General features: G+C 37.6%; 1 protein-coding gene across 2 annotated transcripts; it reads right to left on the reverse strand.

Moving 5' to 3' along the window:
* Window positions 1-2,319: 2,319 nt before the first annotated feature.
* Window positions 2,320-17,059, reverse strand: slc6a4a (solute carrier family 6 member 4a). Of its 2 annotated transcripts, none has more exons than XM_043258886.1 (14): window positions 16,739-17,059; window positions 11,202-11,788; window positions 10,431-10,565; window positions 9,884-10,106; window positions 8,690-8,828; window positions 8,464-8,598; window positions 8,185-8,288; window positions 7,685-7,812; window positions 7,400-7,512; window positions 6,490-6,621; window positions 6,211-6,310; window positions 5,602-5,702; window positions 5,025-5,192; window positions 2,320-4,499 (listed from the first exon to the last, which is right to left on the reverse strand). In XM_043258886.1, the coding sequence occupies exons 2-14, from the start codon at window positions 11,578-11,580 to the stop codon at window positions 4,416-4,418; spliced, it is 1,941 nt and encodes a 646-aa protein (XP_043114821.1). In that variant the 5' UTR covers window positions 11,581-11,788; window positions 16,739-17,059; the 3' UTR covers window positions 2,320-4,415. The 2 variants fall into 2 exon arrangements, with proteins under 2 accessions (XP_043114821.1, XP_043114820.1); XM_043258885.1 differs by lacking the exon at window positions 16,739-17,059 and adding an exon at window positions 13,839-13,967.
* Between the last annotated feature and the right edge of the window lie 748 nt (window positions 17,060-17,807).

Raw genomic sequence — 17,807 nt, forward strand, 5'->3', positions numbered from 1 at the left:
TACAGCGACTTTATAGGCGTCGAGTCGAGGCATTTTACGTTTCAAGGTGGCATAGAAGTTCTGAAGTGGCATGAAAGTGTTTTCACACAGACATTTAATGCTGCTCAGAGGTGGCATAAATGCATTATGGGCCCATACTAGGGGCCGAGGTGGGTAACTGCAGGTTGCTGGCTTTTATTCTGCATTTCATCTTTAGACAAAATTTTGAGCAGGCATTTTGACTTCTTTTGGAGGTTAAACCCCTGCTATTAAGTGACCTTTGTCAATAGCGTAGTCTAAGTGAGATGAACAGTACTCAACCGAGAAAGCAAACTTTTCTGGAGGTAATATCAGTGTGAAGGGTCAAAATGATAGGCTTACAAAATCACCAAGCAAAAACAGTAAAGCAAAAATATGAGCAGAATAGGCGTGTGAGAGCAGACGGGCAGATAAAGAGATGGTGTGATCGTTGCAGGGGAGAGAGGGAGATGTGACAGGGTGTTTAATATAGATCCTCCAGTCTGATAAAACTGACAGGAGGTTCCCATCCCCAGAAGAGCAGGGGCTCATAGGAAATTGCCAGAATGAAAAACAGAGAAAGAGAGGAGGATTACGTGACTGACACCCCTCATTACTCTCTATTTCTTCTCTCTCTGTTTTTTTTTTGTTTTGTTTTTTTTGTTACTGAGCTTTAGAAGTATTCAGATATGGCTTCTGTCCAAAAATATGCATGGTATGGTTTTACAACTTGATTGGTGTTAACATTTCTGAGTTAAAAAAAAAATAAAAATCCTGATGGGACCTTGCATTGCGGTTCACATGGTGTGAAAGCTGTAACCCAACACTGTATGTGTCTGAGTTCAGCTTGTGTGAGAGCAGAGGAGTGTTTGTTCAGTCTTTGGGTTCAGAGGCCCAGCGTTTACATGCAATGTACTCTATAGATTAGTCCTTGATGACAGAAACCCGGCATTACTTGTCAAATGGCTCTTGTTAAAAAACCCGAATTTGAGATGCATGTGACTCTCAATGTACCCGAAAATAAAAATTAGAATCATAAATTTAATACCAGTATCAATGCAGTTCATTTAAATAGTTATATAAAACAAATGATCTAATAACAATGCAAATTATGCTGATGATAAAGTTGATTATTGTCATAATTATTATTATTATTATTAAACACAACAATCCAAATGGACCCTATTAACTTAGTGTAGTATGATTAAAACCTTTAGTCCATTAAGGATATTATACCTCTACACACCCAAAGAAAAGTAATTACATGAAACATATTGGAAACCTGATATGATAAAGAAATATATAATTTAAGACTCCAGCTGGATTATTTCCAATGGTTTGATAATGTATCTGTAAAAGCCGAAAATCATCATGTAGCTTACTATGCGGAAAGCCTCTCCTCTAGGGAAAAGAGAGAGGAGGAACGTGACGGACAGCTCATGTTAATACAATGAGGAGGAGAAGCTCTGACTCCTCTGTGGACTCTGTGTATATGTCTGCAATCTGCTCCTTAGAACATCTGTGAGCAAGACCTCATTTATCTATGCCCAAACCCACCTGATAACAGACTCTCTGGGAGGAGTGTGAGATAAATAGGTTTTCTAAAGATGGGAGAGAGGGAATGCACACGAATCAGTTCAAGAGAGAGTTTGACGCGATTGTGTGATCATTGATGTGAACTAGAATTAAACCCAGTCAAACAAAATTATATATATATATATAATCATTAAAACTTTTTTGGCATAAATATCATATACATATGCGGGTTGGATAATTGTTGCATTTTTTTTTTAGAAAATCGTGTTGAATAAAGTTCAAAAGAGCAATTTATTTAAAATTAAAATTGTTTATGAGTTTAACACTGTCACTTTTGATTAATTTAAAAGCATCCTTACTTTAAAAATCTAAATAACTAAATTATGAATAGCGTATATTTATGGTTAATTGAACTTAAATACTTTTTATTTAATCACTTTGAAAATTAAAATAAATATGTTTAAACACTACGGCAAATAAAAAAAAAACTAAAACGTATTAATACGCAAAAATGGACTCTGGACATATGCCAGACACGTGTTTGGCGTGCATATAATACTCTGTTTTTTCATGCATATGATACAACACTAATTCTACCCATCGCTTACCAGCATATACACGCCAAAGTCTTTTTTTTTTTTTCGTACCTAAACCACGTGTTTTAGTTTTTATTTGACGTACTATTTATACGCACATTCATGAGATCGGGTAGATCCGGACATCATCCAGCAATATCATTCAGACAGATCTCTATTTTGTAGATCGAACACAATAAAGACACACATCCATTATTAATACATATACCTTTATTTTATCTCTAATAATTCATATATGTATTTGTCCTATACATATTTTTCTCTTAACAGTCTCGAAGACATACATAGATCAAATTTAGACTTTATAAAGTACAATAGATTTTCAATACTTTGATAGACAGAATAGTCAATTTTGCTGAGAAAGAAGAGGAAAGGTCAGCACTGGACTGAAGCGCGCGCACACACACGCACGCGCACACGCTCTCACACACAGATGCACAATATAGACTCACGTCTACGGCATGCACACACACACTTATGGAACTGATCATGGCTTATTCTCTACCTCGATGCACAGCTCACACATGTCAGTTCGACAGAGAAATCGACGTCCTCACATTTGCCCACTCTACGAATTCAACGAGTCAGCACAGAACGCCGGACCACACGAACAGCAAAACTCACAAAGTACACATGCACATACTTAGATGTCCAGTCACACCTTCTTTTCATGAAACAAGTCTTGAGGATCAAGGCTGAAGCATTTGTAACAAGCACATTAGTATTTGGTTTCTGCTACTTAGTGTAACTCACATAAAGAAATATGTAAAAAATAAATGTTAAACCCCCCCACTGACATTGAGGAACATGCTAGTGGTCAATCAATATTGTTTTTTGGTTTTTTTTCTTAGACTTTTACATTTGGTCACCCCAGTCCTGAATATTTGGTCCCATTCTTGTAAATGCTACATGTCAATGGTAACTGGGTAAGCAGACAAAGAGTTCCAGTTGCAAATAAACAAAATAAGCATTATGCGAATGAAATACAAATATTCCACAAATAAATACACATACGCCAAACAATTGGTACATATCTTCCAAATGTAGGCTAAACACTTAATATCTGTTACGTATACGGGCATGGTGGTCAAAGACGCACACACACACACATATCCACTCACACACACATACAAACCTGTGCAAAAAACATAAAAAATGTATTTGGGCCCTTGCTTGTCTCATAAAAACATTCTGTTACATTCCTACTTTTACCCTTTCCACATCTGAAATGTAAAATAAAAATTATTTAAACATTTAACAAAAAAAAGAAAGAAAAGAAAATATAGTCACTATTTGGAACCACAAACAGCTTCTTTGAAGTCATACTTACAAATTTCTATAAAAACAATAAACAAAAAAAATAATTTTTGGCCTTATATAAGTGTACATGTAAAATATACCTGAAATTGGTCACAAAACCACAATATAACAATCTTTATGTATTTAGTTACAATTTAAGGAAAAAGAAATATCGTAGAAAAGCAATCTATATAAATTTTCATAAAGTAAACTGAACCACTTCTGCGTCCATTCCTGTTCTAATCCCAAACTTCACTAAACAGATTTTTCAAAGTTTGGAGTTGGTGAGATTTTTTAACGTTACATGATCTTTCAGATATCAATCTGATATCAACACTGGTTATGGTAATATTAATTAACTACATGTACTCACTAGGGTTAGGATTATGGTGACTTGCATTGAATTATGCATAATATATTGTTATTATAATAGTAAGTGGTGTTATTATAATATAAACGTGTAACAACTACAACTTAAAATGAAGTGTTACTGAAACAATACTTATTACCAATGTTGAAAACTGTGTAAACTAAATAGTAGGTTCAAAAGAACAGCATTTATATGAAAGTGTAAAGTTCTTTACTGCCACCTTTGATGGTAACGTATCCTTGCTGATTAAAAGTAGTAATTTTATTCAAAAAACATCTTACTGACCCCAAACTTTTCAACATTATTGTACATGAGCTATATATATATATATATATATATATATATATATAATTTTATAATTTTTATGGAGATCTAAAATGAACAATAGAAGGACAAAACGCAGTCAGTAACTCTTATGAGCACTGACAGTGGTCACACATGGACGGCAAGAATAAGAATAAAACAATGGCTGTATTTCGGAGGCCTGGCCTCACCGTCACACAATACAGGTAGCAGACTCCTCTGGGGTGAGGTGTGATGGGAGGTCGGTCGAGGCCCTTACAGGAGACACGGGTCCCCTGCGTTTGTGCTACATGTCCAGCAGAAGAGGAAATGTGTCACACGGCGTTGGTGATGACAATTGTGTCTCTCTGAGGGCCGCTGGACCCCGGAGCCTCAGGTGTAATGCTCTTTAGCAGACGCTACAGGGGTAAGCAGTGAGAGCGGTGAAAACAGTAAAAACGGGCGTTACAGCTCAACTACAAAGAAGTACCTTGGACTTTAAACAACAGTGATATGTTGCAACTCTGATCATTTAAATACTGAACATCTGTGGGCTAAAACTCTCCTCTATGAATCACATAATTACTCACCCCAAACCTGACACGCTAAAGGCATTGGTAGTTACGTTACAGAATCAACAAATGTTAACCTTGTGTAATATTTCATCAACTTCCAAACACACATCATGTGGCTAAAACGCACACAGTCTCGCTGTATGTGTGTACGTGAGTGAGTGACAGCCATTGCCTTCACTCCCTTTGATGTCTATCTTCACGTCTCAAACAGAGAAAATTTACAATGTTATCAAGCTGATGCGTTGCAGCATAATTGCGTTTGTGCTGCTGTAATGTGTTTAGGTGTCTTTATAATATCTGGCTCACTTATTAGACCTGACAAGACAGAGTAATGCATGTGTTTTGATGTTTTTGTCTGTCTAGGCTCACCTGTTTGAAGGTCCCTTTGGTGGTGACTAGATGGTAGACCATGTAAGAAGGCACACAGATGAAGGAGGAGACTCCAATACAGTAGCCGAGAACTGTGGTCCAGAAAGGATACAGGTAGTCAAACAGCTTTACCTCAGGAGGGAATGCCAGGAAACTCCCAATAATGAACTACAACGAGAAAAATAACAAAAGTATATTTGCATTTCTGACATGCTGAGATCTGCCAACAGATAACAAACGTCATAAATGAGGGTTTAAAGGCATAGTTCAGGCCAAAATTAAAATGCTGTCATCACTGATTCAACCTCATGTTGTCCAAACCTGTTCTTTTTTGTTTTCCTCAAAAGTCATACATGGGAAAATGATGACAGAATTTTCATTTTTGAGCCAGTTGTGCCTTTTAGTGTATTTGCATGTAAATGCACTTTCTGGACTGGGTTTCTGTAACTCAGACAGCATAGCATATCAAATCATGGGTGTGAAGGGAATGCATAAACTGATAAAGCATATACCTCGAATGCAATGTAATTTGTTTTGGTAAGTCACCAAATGCATAAATGTAGTGTAATGGACTGACCAACAGGAAGCAGGGACAGATGGCTACCCAGCAGACCCTCCAAAACACACCAGGAGCAAAGCCAAGCATCAGTTGCACGTCGTTGCAGAAACGTGTCGTTCCTGCACGGATTTTACAAACAGACTTAGTGCACATCGCCTGAAGCACCATATCGGATTACAAAACTATTGAGGTGCGTGATGAAATCTTGGCGATTACAGACGGTCGCTGAATAAGAAAGAACAGATGGACAACAGCAGAGTATAAAGTGACAGAAGTAGCAAAACCAGTTTTATAGTTTGACATTATGACTTCTATCCCAGCAGAATTGACTAAAAATCACATTTCCATAGACTCTAAGGAATCAGGCTAAAGGGTGAACAGTCCTAAATTAAGAGATATAAATTCTAGAAAGTTCAACAGTAATGCAACAAAAACTGACATATCGAAAGCATACATTTTTTGGCTTCAGCTCAAAAGCCTTGAAGCACTGTCTTGTCTAGACAATTCATTAAGAAACCACGTAGGAGTTTGTTTGCTTCATCAAACCAGCATGGATTCAGACCAGAGGCACAGTCAAAACTAATTGAAGTTATATTTTGAATGATTAGGCTGCAATTCAGTACATACCATAGAACCAGGAAACAGCAATGACCTCGAGGAAGACCACGGTGATAACAGCAGGGCCCGTGGCATACTCCTCAAATAGTTTAACAACAAATGCACCTCCCTACAAACACATTGACTCTGTATTAGAAGGAATAATTAATGTGCACACTTTGGAAAATGGCATGTTATTTTGGTAAATTTCCAAATTTGGTCTCTGGACAGCATTTAAAGCCTATTAGAACTAAAGGAAAATCCCCCAAAGCAAAAGTACATTTTTGTTAGCTGTGCTGTTAGACTCACGTAGGTAAGAGTAGAGAGGGCGCCCAAATAACAGACGCACACTAGGCCGAGCACAAACCATTCTCTCCTCCTGGCTAACAGGTGGGGGAACTCGTCCAACATGGCTGTAATTACCCCTTCCAGACCTGCAAACTGTAGTGCGCAAACACACACAAGAGGCATGGGATGAGAGAAAAGTAGGTCAAGGACCCATTGAACTTGTACAGGCATTAATTCAAATAATGCCACTTAAGGTAAATAGAGCACTCAGGGGATTCTGACATTATAATCAAACAGAAACAGACTACATATAGCATTATATCACCAGCAGACTGTATTAAGCCATTCCTGATATGACCTCTCTATTAAATAAAAATACTAATGTATTTGAAATACATCTATTATTTAATGCTAACTAGACTACAAAAACATTTAAATATATTGCTTAAAAATACCCTCCAATTGTAATTGGAGGGTATACTTAAAGTTTGCTAAATGACAATGATTTTGTACTAAATGCACTTTACTTGTGCGAAAGTAGTGAAATTCAATTCAAGATACCACTTAAGTATTTTTTATTGCGCTGAAGTAACTATTAAGTGTTTACTTTAAGTAAACTTTAAATATTTTGCATTTAAATATAATATTATTCAAAGATTACAAGATATGTCAATAAATATGTTCATAGATTTGAACTATGCTTAATAATACATGTATTTTAAATATATCACTTTTTGTTGAATGTGTGTGTGGTCAGCATAAGGACAAGAATGAGTTAACTATGCATGCTGAAGACCTAATGTAATGAAACACTGCTGACAATACATTTTACTAAATTCAGAAACAATAAGCTGAGTAAACAGAAGGAAAAATCTAATTCATTAAGAGATAATTCATTGGCTAGTTTTTCAAGAAAGCTAGAAAGACTGACCGTGCTATCCAGCCCCAGCATAATTATCATGAGGAAGAATATGATGGCGAAGAACGTAGCAGCCGGCATATTGGCAATAGCTTCAGCATAGATGATGAAGAGCAGACTGGGACCTTACAAAATCATTTAAGTGTGAATAGTCATATCACATTATAGTTTCAATGCGATGATTTACAATTGATATTAGTGTTTATGTAATTATTCAGTATTCTTTAATTGGTACTTAGTTGAATGGAAAAAAAGCAAGAATAAAGAAATTAGGTAGAAATGAAATGCGGCGCTTACCAGCATCTTTAGCTACAGTCTCCACATGTTGTTTGCGCATCTCTGCCATGTAGCCCAGTACGGTGAAGATCACAAAGCCTGACAGGAAACTGGTCAAACAGTTCACTGAGCTTGTGACCAATGCATCTCTGCAATTCAAAGAGACATATAAAGATTAAAACTTAAACAGAGAAAATAAATAGCAAAAAAGGTCCACCGTCCAAGTCTCAGATAAGTTTTTTTATCATAAAAAAAGTTGCTTAGAGAAGTAATAGCACTCCTTTTATCAACAAATCTAATGCTATCATTTTGACTATGGCCTGAACAATGCTGTAAGAGTTGTGCGCCAAAGTGTAATACTTAGGATTAGGCCAACGTCAACCCTGCATAGAAATGCATGCAAAAAGGTGCAGGGGAAAAAAGTATGAATAAAGTTCACATTTTAAGCTAATGTTTGTGATAACAGAACCTTAGTGCGGATAATAGAAAATGACAGCAGTATAAATGCTAGCCAGGTGTACTTGTAGCAGTTGTTATGAAAGGGATTGTAGCTGGCAAAGGCCAGGAGAACACCAAAGCCTGGACCCAGAGAGAAGAAGATCTGCGCAGCTGCATCAAGCCAAACCTGAAAAAACAGAAAAATAAAACACAGAGTGATTTGTTTGTAAAGATTTTTATTCATCCATATCATAACTGGCAGATGGCAGGAAATATGTGTTATAGGGGAAGAGGGACAAAGCAGCCAACATGGATTGTGCAATATCTGAGTATTCAGAATGGTTGATTTAGTTACCACTTACTGTAGTGGTTAAAAGTTTACTCCAATCAGGTTTCAGGTAGAAGACCACTCCTCTCCATGCTCCCGGGAGGGTGGCCCCTCTTATCAACAGGATCAGCAGCACCAGGTACGGAAAGGTAGCCGTCACCCACACTACCTGCCAAAGAGAGTCACAAAGAAGCTGCTGATAAACAGTTTTGACTCAAAGTTGGCAGCTCTTTTTCTTTGAGGTTTCTTGTGTATCTTACCTTGCCGGAGGTCTTGACCCCCTTCCAGATGCTGAAGTACACAACGGTGAAAATGAACAACAGACAGAGGGCTAGCTGCCAGCTCACCCAACCCAACTGATGAAGACCAGGGGACAGATGAACCTGCAGGACCTGTCGTCTATGGACACAAGAAAAGTTGGTTGACAGTTTACAAAGACAAACATAAAGGCCTGTAGAAGCTACTACTGGTAAATAATTGTCACAGAATAGTAAAAAATTAAAACACTTAGTATAGGTGCCAATTATAACTATTAACTAGCTGCTTATAAGCTTGCCCATTATTAACATATGTATCCCTGGACAACAAAACAAGTCAAGTCGCTGGTATATTTATAGTTATAGCCAAAAATGCATTGTATGGGTATAGATTTTTCTTCTATGCTAAAAATATTAGGGCATTAAATAAAGATCCTGTTCCATAATGATATTTTGTAAATGTCCTTCCGTATAATTTATCAAAACCTAATTTTTGATTTGTAATATGCATTGCTAAGCAAATAATTTGGACAACTTTAAAAGCAGTTTTCTTAGTATTTCAAATAGTTGTATCCATTTGCCAAATACTGTCCTATCGTAAAAAATGATGCACCAATTTCAAAGCTTATTTATTTAGATGATGTATAAATCTCTATTTTAAAAAATGTACACATACGAATGGTTTTGTGATCCAGGGTCACATATTAGCTGTTTATTAGTACTTATAAAGCACATATTCTGCATGACCATATTCTACATCCCTAATCCTACTCAGTGCCTAAACTTGACAACTACCTTACTAACTATTAAGCAGCAAATTAGGAGTTTATTGAAGAAAAGAGCATAGTTGAAGGTTTGTTAATAGTGAGTTTTAAATAAAGCCTGACCAAAAAATCTAAGGGAGTAGGAAAGCACTGATGAGTGCAGGACAGTAAGATAAATACGAGGAGCAACATTTATATGGAAAACAGGAAATCCCGGGAGCACAAATAAAAAGTTGGAGCAATCAACTAAATGAAGCCTCTAAATCTCTCCTAACGCAACGAATACACAGACCCAGTCCCCCCTGCATCTTTCGAGAGAGGGTAACACATTCTCTCTAAATCTCGATTGCTCAAAAAGCCTAGTGAAGGCAAAGTTCTTAGCTCTATCCCTTTCAACCTGGACTTGCACTTACACGCACTTACATGCACTTACATATAGAACTCTTCAGCCGGAGAGATGGAGTTGTTGGTCCAGGAGACATTTAAGTCGGTGGACAGGTAGTGGGTGCAGTTGGGAGTGTTCCACTGGTTGGTGCAGGTGGTCCAGGGAAGCGTGGCACGGAAGGAGGACAGGAGGTAGTAGAGAGCCCAGGCCATTATGGTATTGTAGTAGAAGGCAATGTAGAGTGCAATGATGCAGATGGCAAAGCCTATACCTGCAAATAAACATGAATCGTGATCATGCAAATGTTTCAAGCACCTTCCACGTTGGGGCAGTGGCTGACATTTAGGCCAAAGTTGCATTTACATAAAATCAAGGTTCTTAAGCAAGTGGCATTTTACCAGGTAAATGTGACAATTTCCATAACAGAGTCCTGGTTATCAACAAAGAGGGAGCAGAATTGGTAAGAAGTTTGGAGGAAGGTCAAGGGAGAGTGTACTATCAGCACAGCACATGTCAGTCTGGCGTTATCTGTCTGACCCTTTACCCGGGTTCTTGGTCTCAGAAGTCTGAGCCTTGTGAAGCAGACCAGTCTTACCCTTGAAGATGGGGCAGATGTGTTTCCAGATGGAGATACACCCACTGCGGTGAAACTGGCCCAAAGCCAGTTCCATGTAGAACAGCGGCACGCCACCAAACACAGCCATCAGCAGGTACGGCAGAAGAAAGGCACCTAAACATAAGGATTTAGTCAGGAAGTGCAATTGAACTTCACGGTTGCATTGCTGTGGTCTTAACACATCCTGAAAGCACTATTGTACTTACAGAAAAGGCACTAACATACACAAAAAGTTCCTGTTCAGACAAGCCCCCGGGTTCTTGATTAAAGCTTTATACATGAGCTTTTGACGTAAATGCTAGATAGCTGTTGATTGAGCAGCAGCGAGCCAGATTATTAAACAATATAAGCAAGTCCCACCCGTGAGAGCCACAATTAATGGTGTTGGTTGCGGCAAGTGTCTCTCTGCCCGCTCTATCTCTCATGCACTCCCTTTGCATGGTGAAACAGGAAATTACAAAGATTTTATTACTTGAAATTCAATGAAAGGAGACTAAAGCCTGTTTGTACTGACGAGGCGAGCTGGATCGCACAAAGAGAGGAGACAACAGCAGAATTCCCTATTGTCTGTTAGTTCTTTTTAAGCAAACATCACCTAGTTGATCTTGTCTCAAAGACGGAAATCTTTCTTTTAATGGGATGCTACACAATATTTGTTTAAGGGCATCGCACTTATCTGTCTCAGAGTTGCCTGCAGCTTTAGTATCACTATTGCCTAGCGTGTTCTGACATCCACACGTTTGACCTTACCCCCTCCGTTTTGGTAGCAGATGTAGGGAAAGCGCCACACATTGCCCAGGTCGACCGCATACCCGATCACTGACAGCAAGAAGTCCATCTTTTTGCTCCAGGTCTCTCTAGGTGGATCCAAGCTGGTCTGCTGGACCACCAGAGTCCTGAATGCCCCAGGGGTGCTGCCCCTGTCCGTCCCAGCACCTGCACCGTCCCTGGGGCTTTGCGGGGAAGTGCTGGGATAACCGTTGGAGACCTGCCCAGGCCCGGAGCAGGATTTCTGACCCTTCTCCCCAATGCTGTCCGCAACCAGCCTTCCGTTTTCTTGTGACTCCTGTTCCTTCTCATGATCTCCCCCATCCTCTCGATTCATCGCCACTGGTTGTTTCATCTCCATGGTGAGGACTGCTGTTAGGGTTGAGACGGTGGTCCTCTTGCACTGGCTGATATCGAGCCCATGAGGGGATTGAGAGCCTGGAGAAGAAGGGCCGGGTTTGGAAAGGAGCTGGCTAGGATGGAGAGAGCAAGGAGAGTGTATCCGGGCCTTAACCTGCGCGTTTTAACAAGGTCAGGTTGGAAAACAGGGAAACACCGCTCAGGCCCAGCTGCAGAACAAAGAGAGGGGAATTTCAGATGGTGCTGGAGGGAATTTAGCATGGATTTACCCCTGTCATTTTCATACAAAGTGTTTAAAAAAAATGACACATCATCTTTAACAGAAAAACCATATGTTGTTCTGAAAGATATCTGGAGATTTCAGTTAAATATGCCCTTACAACATGGGGTTAAAGCTGTAAAACGCTAAGTGAACTCTGTACATGCCACAGCAACATTAAGCCTTCGGGAGCTGCCAAGACAGTTATTTATTCTCATTTTTCTTGACACTGTTGTTACTTAACTTACAATAAGAGACTGTACCCTATGTTACACACAGATGCATTAGATTACAAAACATACACTTAGCACAGCCTTTTCCCTAATTTAAACAGATCTTATGATACACTTACATTTAAGAGTGAAAGATAAGTAATTTCAAATACCACAACATGCTAAACAAACACATGTAAGGCACAAACTACTTTATCTTTTATTTCAGGACAGAAAAGAAGGATGAAACAGGTTTAACACTTGTTGATTGATCAATACACTCTTTAAACATTACCAATAATTTATTATACTGTAATTGAAAGTGTACTTCAGCATCCAAAATTAGCAGGAAGTTACTTCCAGCAGCAGCCTTACTTTCTGCCTAGTATTCTGTGAAAGCTGTTTGTAATTACTAGTTGAAATTGATGGGCAGTGATGCAGGTGGGTGAGAAGATATTAAGCAGCTACTATTCATCACAACTTAATGATCACAATAATGTCAGGAATAATTGAGAGGGGAATACTAATTTTTTCCCTGCTTGCCTTTTCCTCAAACAATAACAGCTAACGCATTTCATTTAGTTTCCATCAGGGGAATTTTTAACCGCCAAAAATGTTTATTATTTATTCAAAGTGAATCATTTGTTCCTTTAAAACACATTTATAAAAAGTAAAAAAGTATTAATGATTTTATGATGGCTGTGGAGAAGGTGGAAAGCGTTCCGCACTATTAAAATCAGACAAAAAGTGAAATGCTCAAATGTTTGCACATATCCAGCATGGCAACTTATCAGTGCAATTAATTTGTATGTAAAAGTTGATTCGTCAAACATGACTCAAAAATTACGCACAGGCAATTTTATGTGGAACGATTAAAAAAGTTAATTAAAAAAATAAAGACAAGCATAAATTATTATTGAGTAATTATAGAAGATATCATTATAAGTTATTATAGAAAGTATCATGACATATTATCAATCATTTGTAAATGTTAACACAAAAAATGTAAATGTTTTACAGCTGCCACTATCCTTCATCATCCAAGCGTCGCAAGAAGACAAGATAAAAGACATTGAATTACAAGTTATATCTAGGATGTTTTTTCTGGACAAAGATTATCTGACTGGCAAACTGCCCGATTTTTATTATTTACAGTCCTATCTCTTTCTACTGTCTATCCGTTTTTCTTTGCACACATTAAATCAACCCACAAATCTGTTCCCTTTCACACACACTAAATCAACTCTCTTAATACTGAGAATCTCGAACACCTTGGCTACATTTTTGTCCATAATCACAGATAATAGCGAGGTCAAGACCGGTGCAGCGGTGCTATGTGAAGAGTTTATTCGGTTACCGGGATCTCATGCCAAATGTGTTTATCTATTACTCTACTATCTTCATTATTACACATCAGATATACACATAAAAGCCAAATGAAATAAAGTTGATACGAACAGTTTTCTAACCACTAGATATTGAGATAAAACACTTCCAGTCCCATTATAGCATCATTAGACCCATTAAAATGAGCTGCCTGAGTTCTTCAGGGTTCTCAAAAACCTCCACTACAGCAGAACTAGACTTCCACATTTTAATGATCATTTTAAGTACAACTTTAACGACATAAAACCTTTGACAAAGACTGAATGGCATACACAGAAACATCAAAATGCATCCTGTTACACATGCAGGCTCGTACAGACAAACACAAGCAAAGACTTGCAACCCAAACTTGCTTCATTATCACACACGGAGCCACAAACACCATGCACAGTGCAACCCTACCGTGCTGCGGTTGAGCAGTTCTGTGGGGGTCTGTGTTAGGGTGGTGACCAACACCGTCCCTGGGAGCCTGGCGCTCAAGACACACCCCTTCACCCCTGCTCGCTCTCTTTCTCTTTCTCTCTCTCTCTCTCTCTCACTTCCTCTTCCTCTACTTTTTACCAAAGAGTCTTTAACTTGCTTCGTGGTAGCCATCCTAAGGCGCTTCACATGTAGTCACATAGAATTAAGCTCAATGATATAATTATGACTCCTGCTACTAAACATCTGTTCATGGAAAACACAAGAGGCATGAATGGAGAGTGCAAGCCCTCGTTTAAAGAGCATCCATGAACTATATATTTGTGTCAGAGGAGGCCTGACTTACACTCGCAAAATCCCAATAAGATATTTTACTTATTCACTTCGGGTTTAAGAGGAACAGCCTGTTAGATTAAAAGAATCACTGTTATAGTGTTAGACATGCCAGTTAAAAGCTTGGACACAAGTATGACTATTTGATATCCAACATTTATATTACACATGTACGATTAAAATTAACCTTCAACATTTTATATATATATATATATATATATATATATATATATATATATATATATATATATATATATATATATATATATATATATATATAGGTTTCTACTTTAAACACTTGTTGCCTATCCTTAATTATCCAGTTCAATTCTCTCTTTCTCTCACACACACACACACACACATTAGAAATTAGAAATATATGTGATACCTATGTAAACCAGCCTAATAATTAATTACAAAAATCATTTCAAGCATATAATCATGTTTTTTAAATGATACGAAATCAGAGAAGCTTATATGCATATATAACATTTTTTACATTTATAAATATGTGTTCAAGCATATGAGCGTGACTTCAGATCAAAATGTTTTTAATATGGTATAAAAATCATATAAATCCAGTGTCTAGACTTTTGACTGGCAATGTGCATTTTCGATTAAGTGCAAACAATGATGTTGTTTGGGAAGCCGCTGTAAAAATAATAACAATTAAAATACAGGCCATGTTTGTCAATTCATCTTCTAAGTGCCATGGCGAATAAGTGAATTACGCACACAGTTGAGTCCCTAATTGTAAACAAGATTTAAAAGATAAATATGAACACGCAACGTGGTTTCCACATGGACTTTTAAGCAGTACATAATGTAACAACGTATACAATAGGGGTTAAATCAACAGGAAAAGACAAATGCATTATCCTAAGATTAACGACCGACACAAAACCTATTACTTTTTTAAAAAATATACTACAACACATCAGACACTCACTGGCTTTGACAGATTAAAATACAGCAAGTTGTCAATTCTTAAAATGCCTTTGTTTATTTGAATAAAAGCCATCACCTCAGGGCAAACATACAAAACACACACACACACACAAAACAAATAACGCAAGATTTGCATTTTGGAAGACGTTGAAAGTAGGTCACAGAAAGTCTACTACTAAAGTACAATACTGCTATACAGTTTGCAACCTATAGCCAGCTTTGCGGTCAACTTTTTTGATAATAACTAGTATTATTTTTAACAAAATTCTAATCATTTACCATTAAATTTAAGGTGATTATCGACTTGCCAAGATGTTTCTTGTCCAGTGTAAATTGCAATTAGTTAGTGTAATTAGTTATGTAGTTACTCTGTAAATGGGTGGTTTTTGGTGATAATTATTAGGTTAATAACGCTATCCCAGCAGAGTAATTAAAAATGTTCTTTATTACATTGACTATAAACAATTAAATTGTACAAGTAGGCTACTTTTGGTCAATTTTACTGGCATAGTTATATAGAGGCTGCATAGCCTATTTTTATTAGAGAGTGGGGATAGTTTTATTCGTTCACCATCTTTATATGTTTCGCTTTAATGTTTTTGACTAAATTAAATGAATATCATTGCCGGACGTCGCTGTCACGCGCGTGTCTAAATACTTCAGTGTCACAACCTGAGTAGGAAACAAAACAGTTGGCAGCTTTGCTAATCTTTGACATATTGTTGTGAGTTTTCCAGTCTCCGTTTAGACAATTAGGAGTTAGAAGACGGGACAGATGGATCGGGACAGAAGGAAAACTGGCAATATGATCAAGGCACAAACGGACCCGAGGAGACGGGACGTTTAATCGGTTTAATGCCCCTAACAAGAGCACACGAAGAACCGCCTCAGAAGAATAACATCAAAATCTTCATCTTAGTATTATAAAATTTAGTTTTATATTATAAAAAAATTCAGGTGTTTTTCTATTTAGTTCACGCATCCTTATTAATTCGCTTTAAATCTGTTCCTTTTCTGTTTCTATCGCAGTTATTTTTCCTGAGAAGGATGTTCTTTCTGTTTTAGGGAGAAACAGCGCCCTCTGCAGAGCAGCGAGGAACAGCAAGCACACCATCCACACCGCTTTTACAGGCACAAATACTACACACGAGAGGCAGGCGTTTAACTCGCTATTCGATAACCTTAAAAATATATAAAAAATAACTAACTAAACGCAGTTTTAAATGTTTGCTTATAGCGTGCCTAAGGAGGAAGATGGCGAAAGTGCGACCTACCTTACAGATGTCAAGTTGAGTTCTGCAGTTCATGCTAATTTGTGGTTTTTGCAGCGTTCCTCAGGTGACAGTACAAATAATTTTTTACATTTTTCACTCTTTACACGCACACGTCTTTTTTTTTTTTCTTTTACATTTACCGAGGATCCATTACATCGTCTTTCTCGCCCAAGTCTCCAAATATTGTCTCAAACGTCAAGAATAGGCCGACTTATTTTTTTTTACAGCTATATGCTGCAACCACGTTTTAAATCCCCGAAGACAAACGCATTTAAGATCTCGCAAACATTCGCTCAGTGGCTCTGAAAGACATACAGTCACACTTACAGTTTAGAGAACAGCAAGTCTTTCCAATCTGTCTGAGCTAGTAGGTTAATCCGCAATGTCCAGTGAACTGAAAGGCAGGAGGAAAACAGAGGGATTGGGTGAAGGTATCTCAACTAGGCGAAACAGATTTTAAAGGAGGGAAATAAGAAGCTTAGATTGTGTCTGTGACAAATGCACTCCCCTTTAACTTTCTTGCTAACCAGTGGCAGATCGGGATGTGAAAGAATTAAGAGCACAAACATTCAGTCGAGTCCCAATTCAGCACTTATCTAAAGTGTTCTTGGAATCACCCTCTGTTGGGATGAGGACTTGAAGGCATAATTGTTTGATAGAACAGCCAACAAAAAGGTACCGTTCCTCTGAGGTCTTCAAAAGCACTTCCACACGTTTTAATCTATTGTGGGCCTCGGTATTTCCTACGACCACAGTTTTTGCAAAGTTCAAAAAGGTACCGTCTCTACGCGGTAGTGGAAAGATTGCGTCGAATCCATTCAAAACAGTCTGATAACATCATTTTATGCTGTTGGAAGGTGCTCGGTCTTGGTCACAAGGAGGATTGAAACTGATATGGCAGAACAAAATAATATATTTGAGAAGTAAATTAATTCAGATTTCATTAAATCAGATTTCCGGTTCAGTGAGTTATCTGCCGTGTAAAGAGCCAAATCTGGTAAGCAGCCAAAACTTTGCACGCCTTTAGTTTCCTCAGCAGACCTTTTCAAAATTGGGTATTAACTAAGAATTTAGGTAAAAAAAAAATTAAATGTCTATGTTAAGGGGCTTCTAGGAAAAAAAAATGTGAACATAACATGGGTATGTCTTGGGAATGGTTGGGAACTAGACAGTGATAATATATTAAAATAATAAATTAATATTTTGCTTTTATACTTTTATGTAATATTTTAAATAAAACAATGTTATAACACTAGACTAAAAATATAAAAATAACTTAAAAGCCATTCTAACTACATTATGGGCTCTTTAATCTTAGCTTTATTTAACCATTAGTTTACCTTGAGTAGGGTATAGGTGCATGATTACAAAATAAGTAGTTTATATCCCTTTTCCT

This window comes from Puntigrus tetrazona, chromosome 15 (genome assembly GCF_018831695.1).
Source record: "Puntigrus tetrazona isolate hp1 chromosome 15, ASM1883169v1, whole genome shotgun sequence".
Lineage (NCBI taxonomy): Eukaryota > Metazoa > Chordata > Actinopteri > Cypriniformes > Cyprinidae > Puntigrus > Puntigrus tetrazona.

Excerpts from the sequence above, each read along its gene's own strand:
- slc6a4a (XM_043258886.1), bottom strand. The coding sequence starts at position 11,580 with ATGGAGATGAAACAACCAGTGGCGATGAATCGAGAGGATGGGGGAGAT. Across the intron at positions 8,599-8,689 it reads GGGTCAAGACCTCCGGCAAG|GTAGTGTGGGTGACGGCTAC; the intron begins GTAAGATACACA and ends TCTCTTTGGCAG. Across the intron at positions 6,622-7,399 it reads TGCTGGGGCTGGATAGCACG|TTTGCAGGTCTGGAAGGGGT; the intron begins GTCAGTCTTTCT and ends TGCGCACTACAG.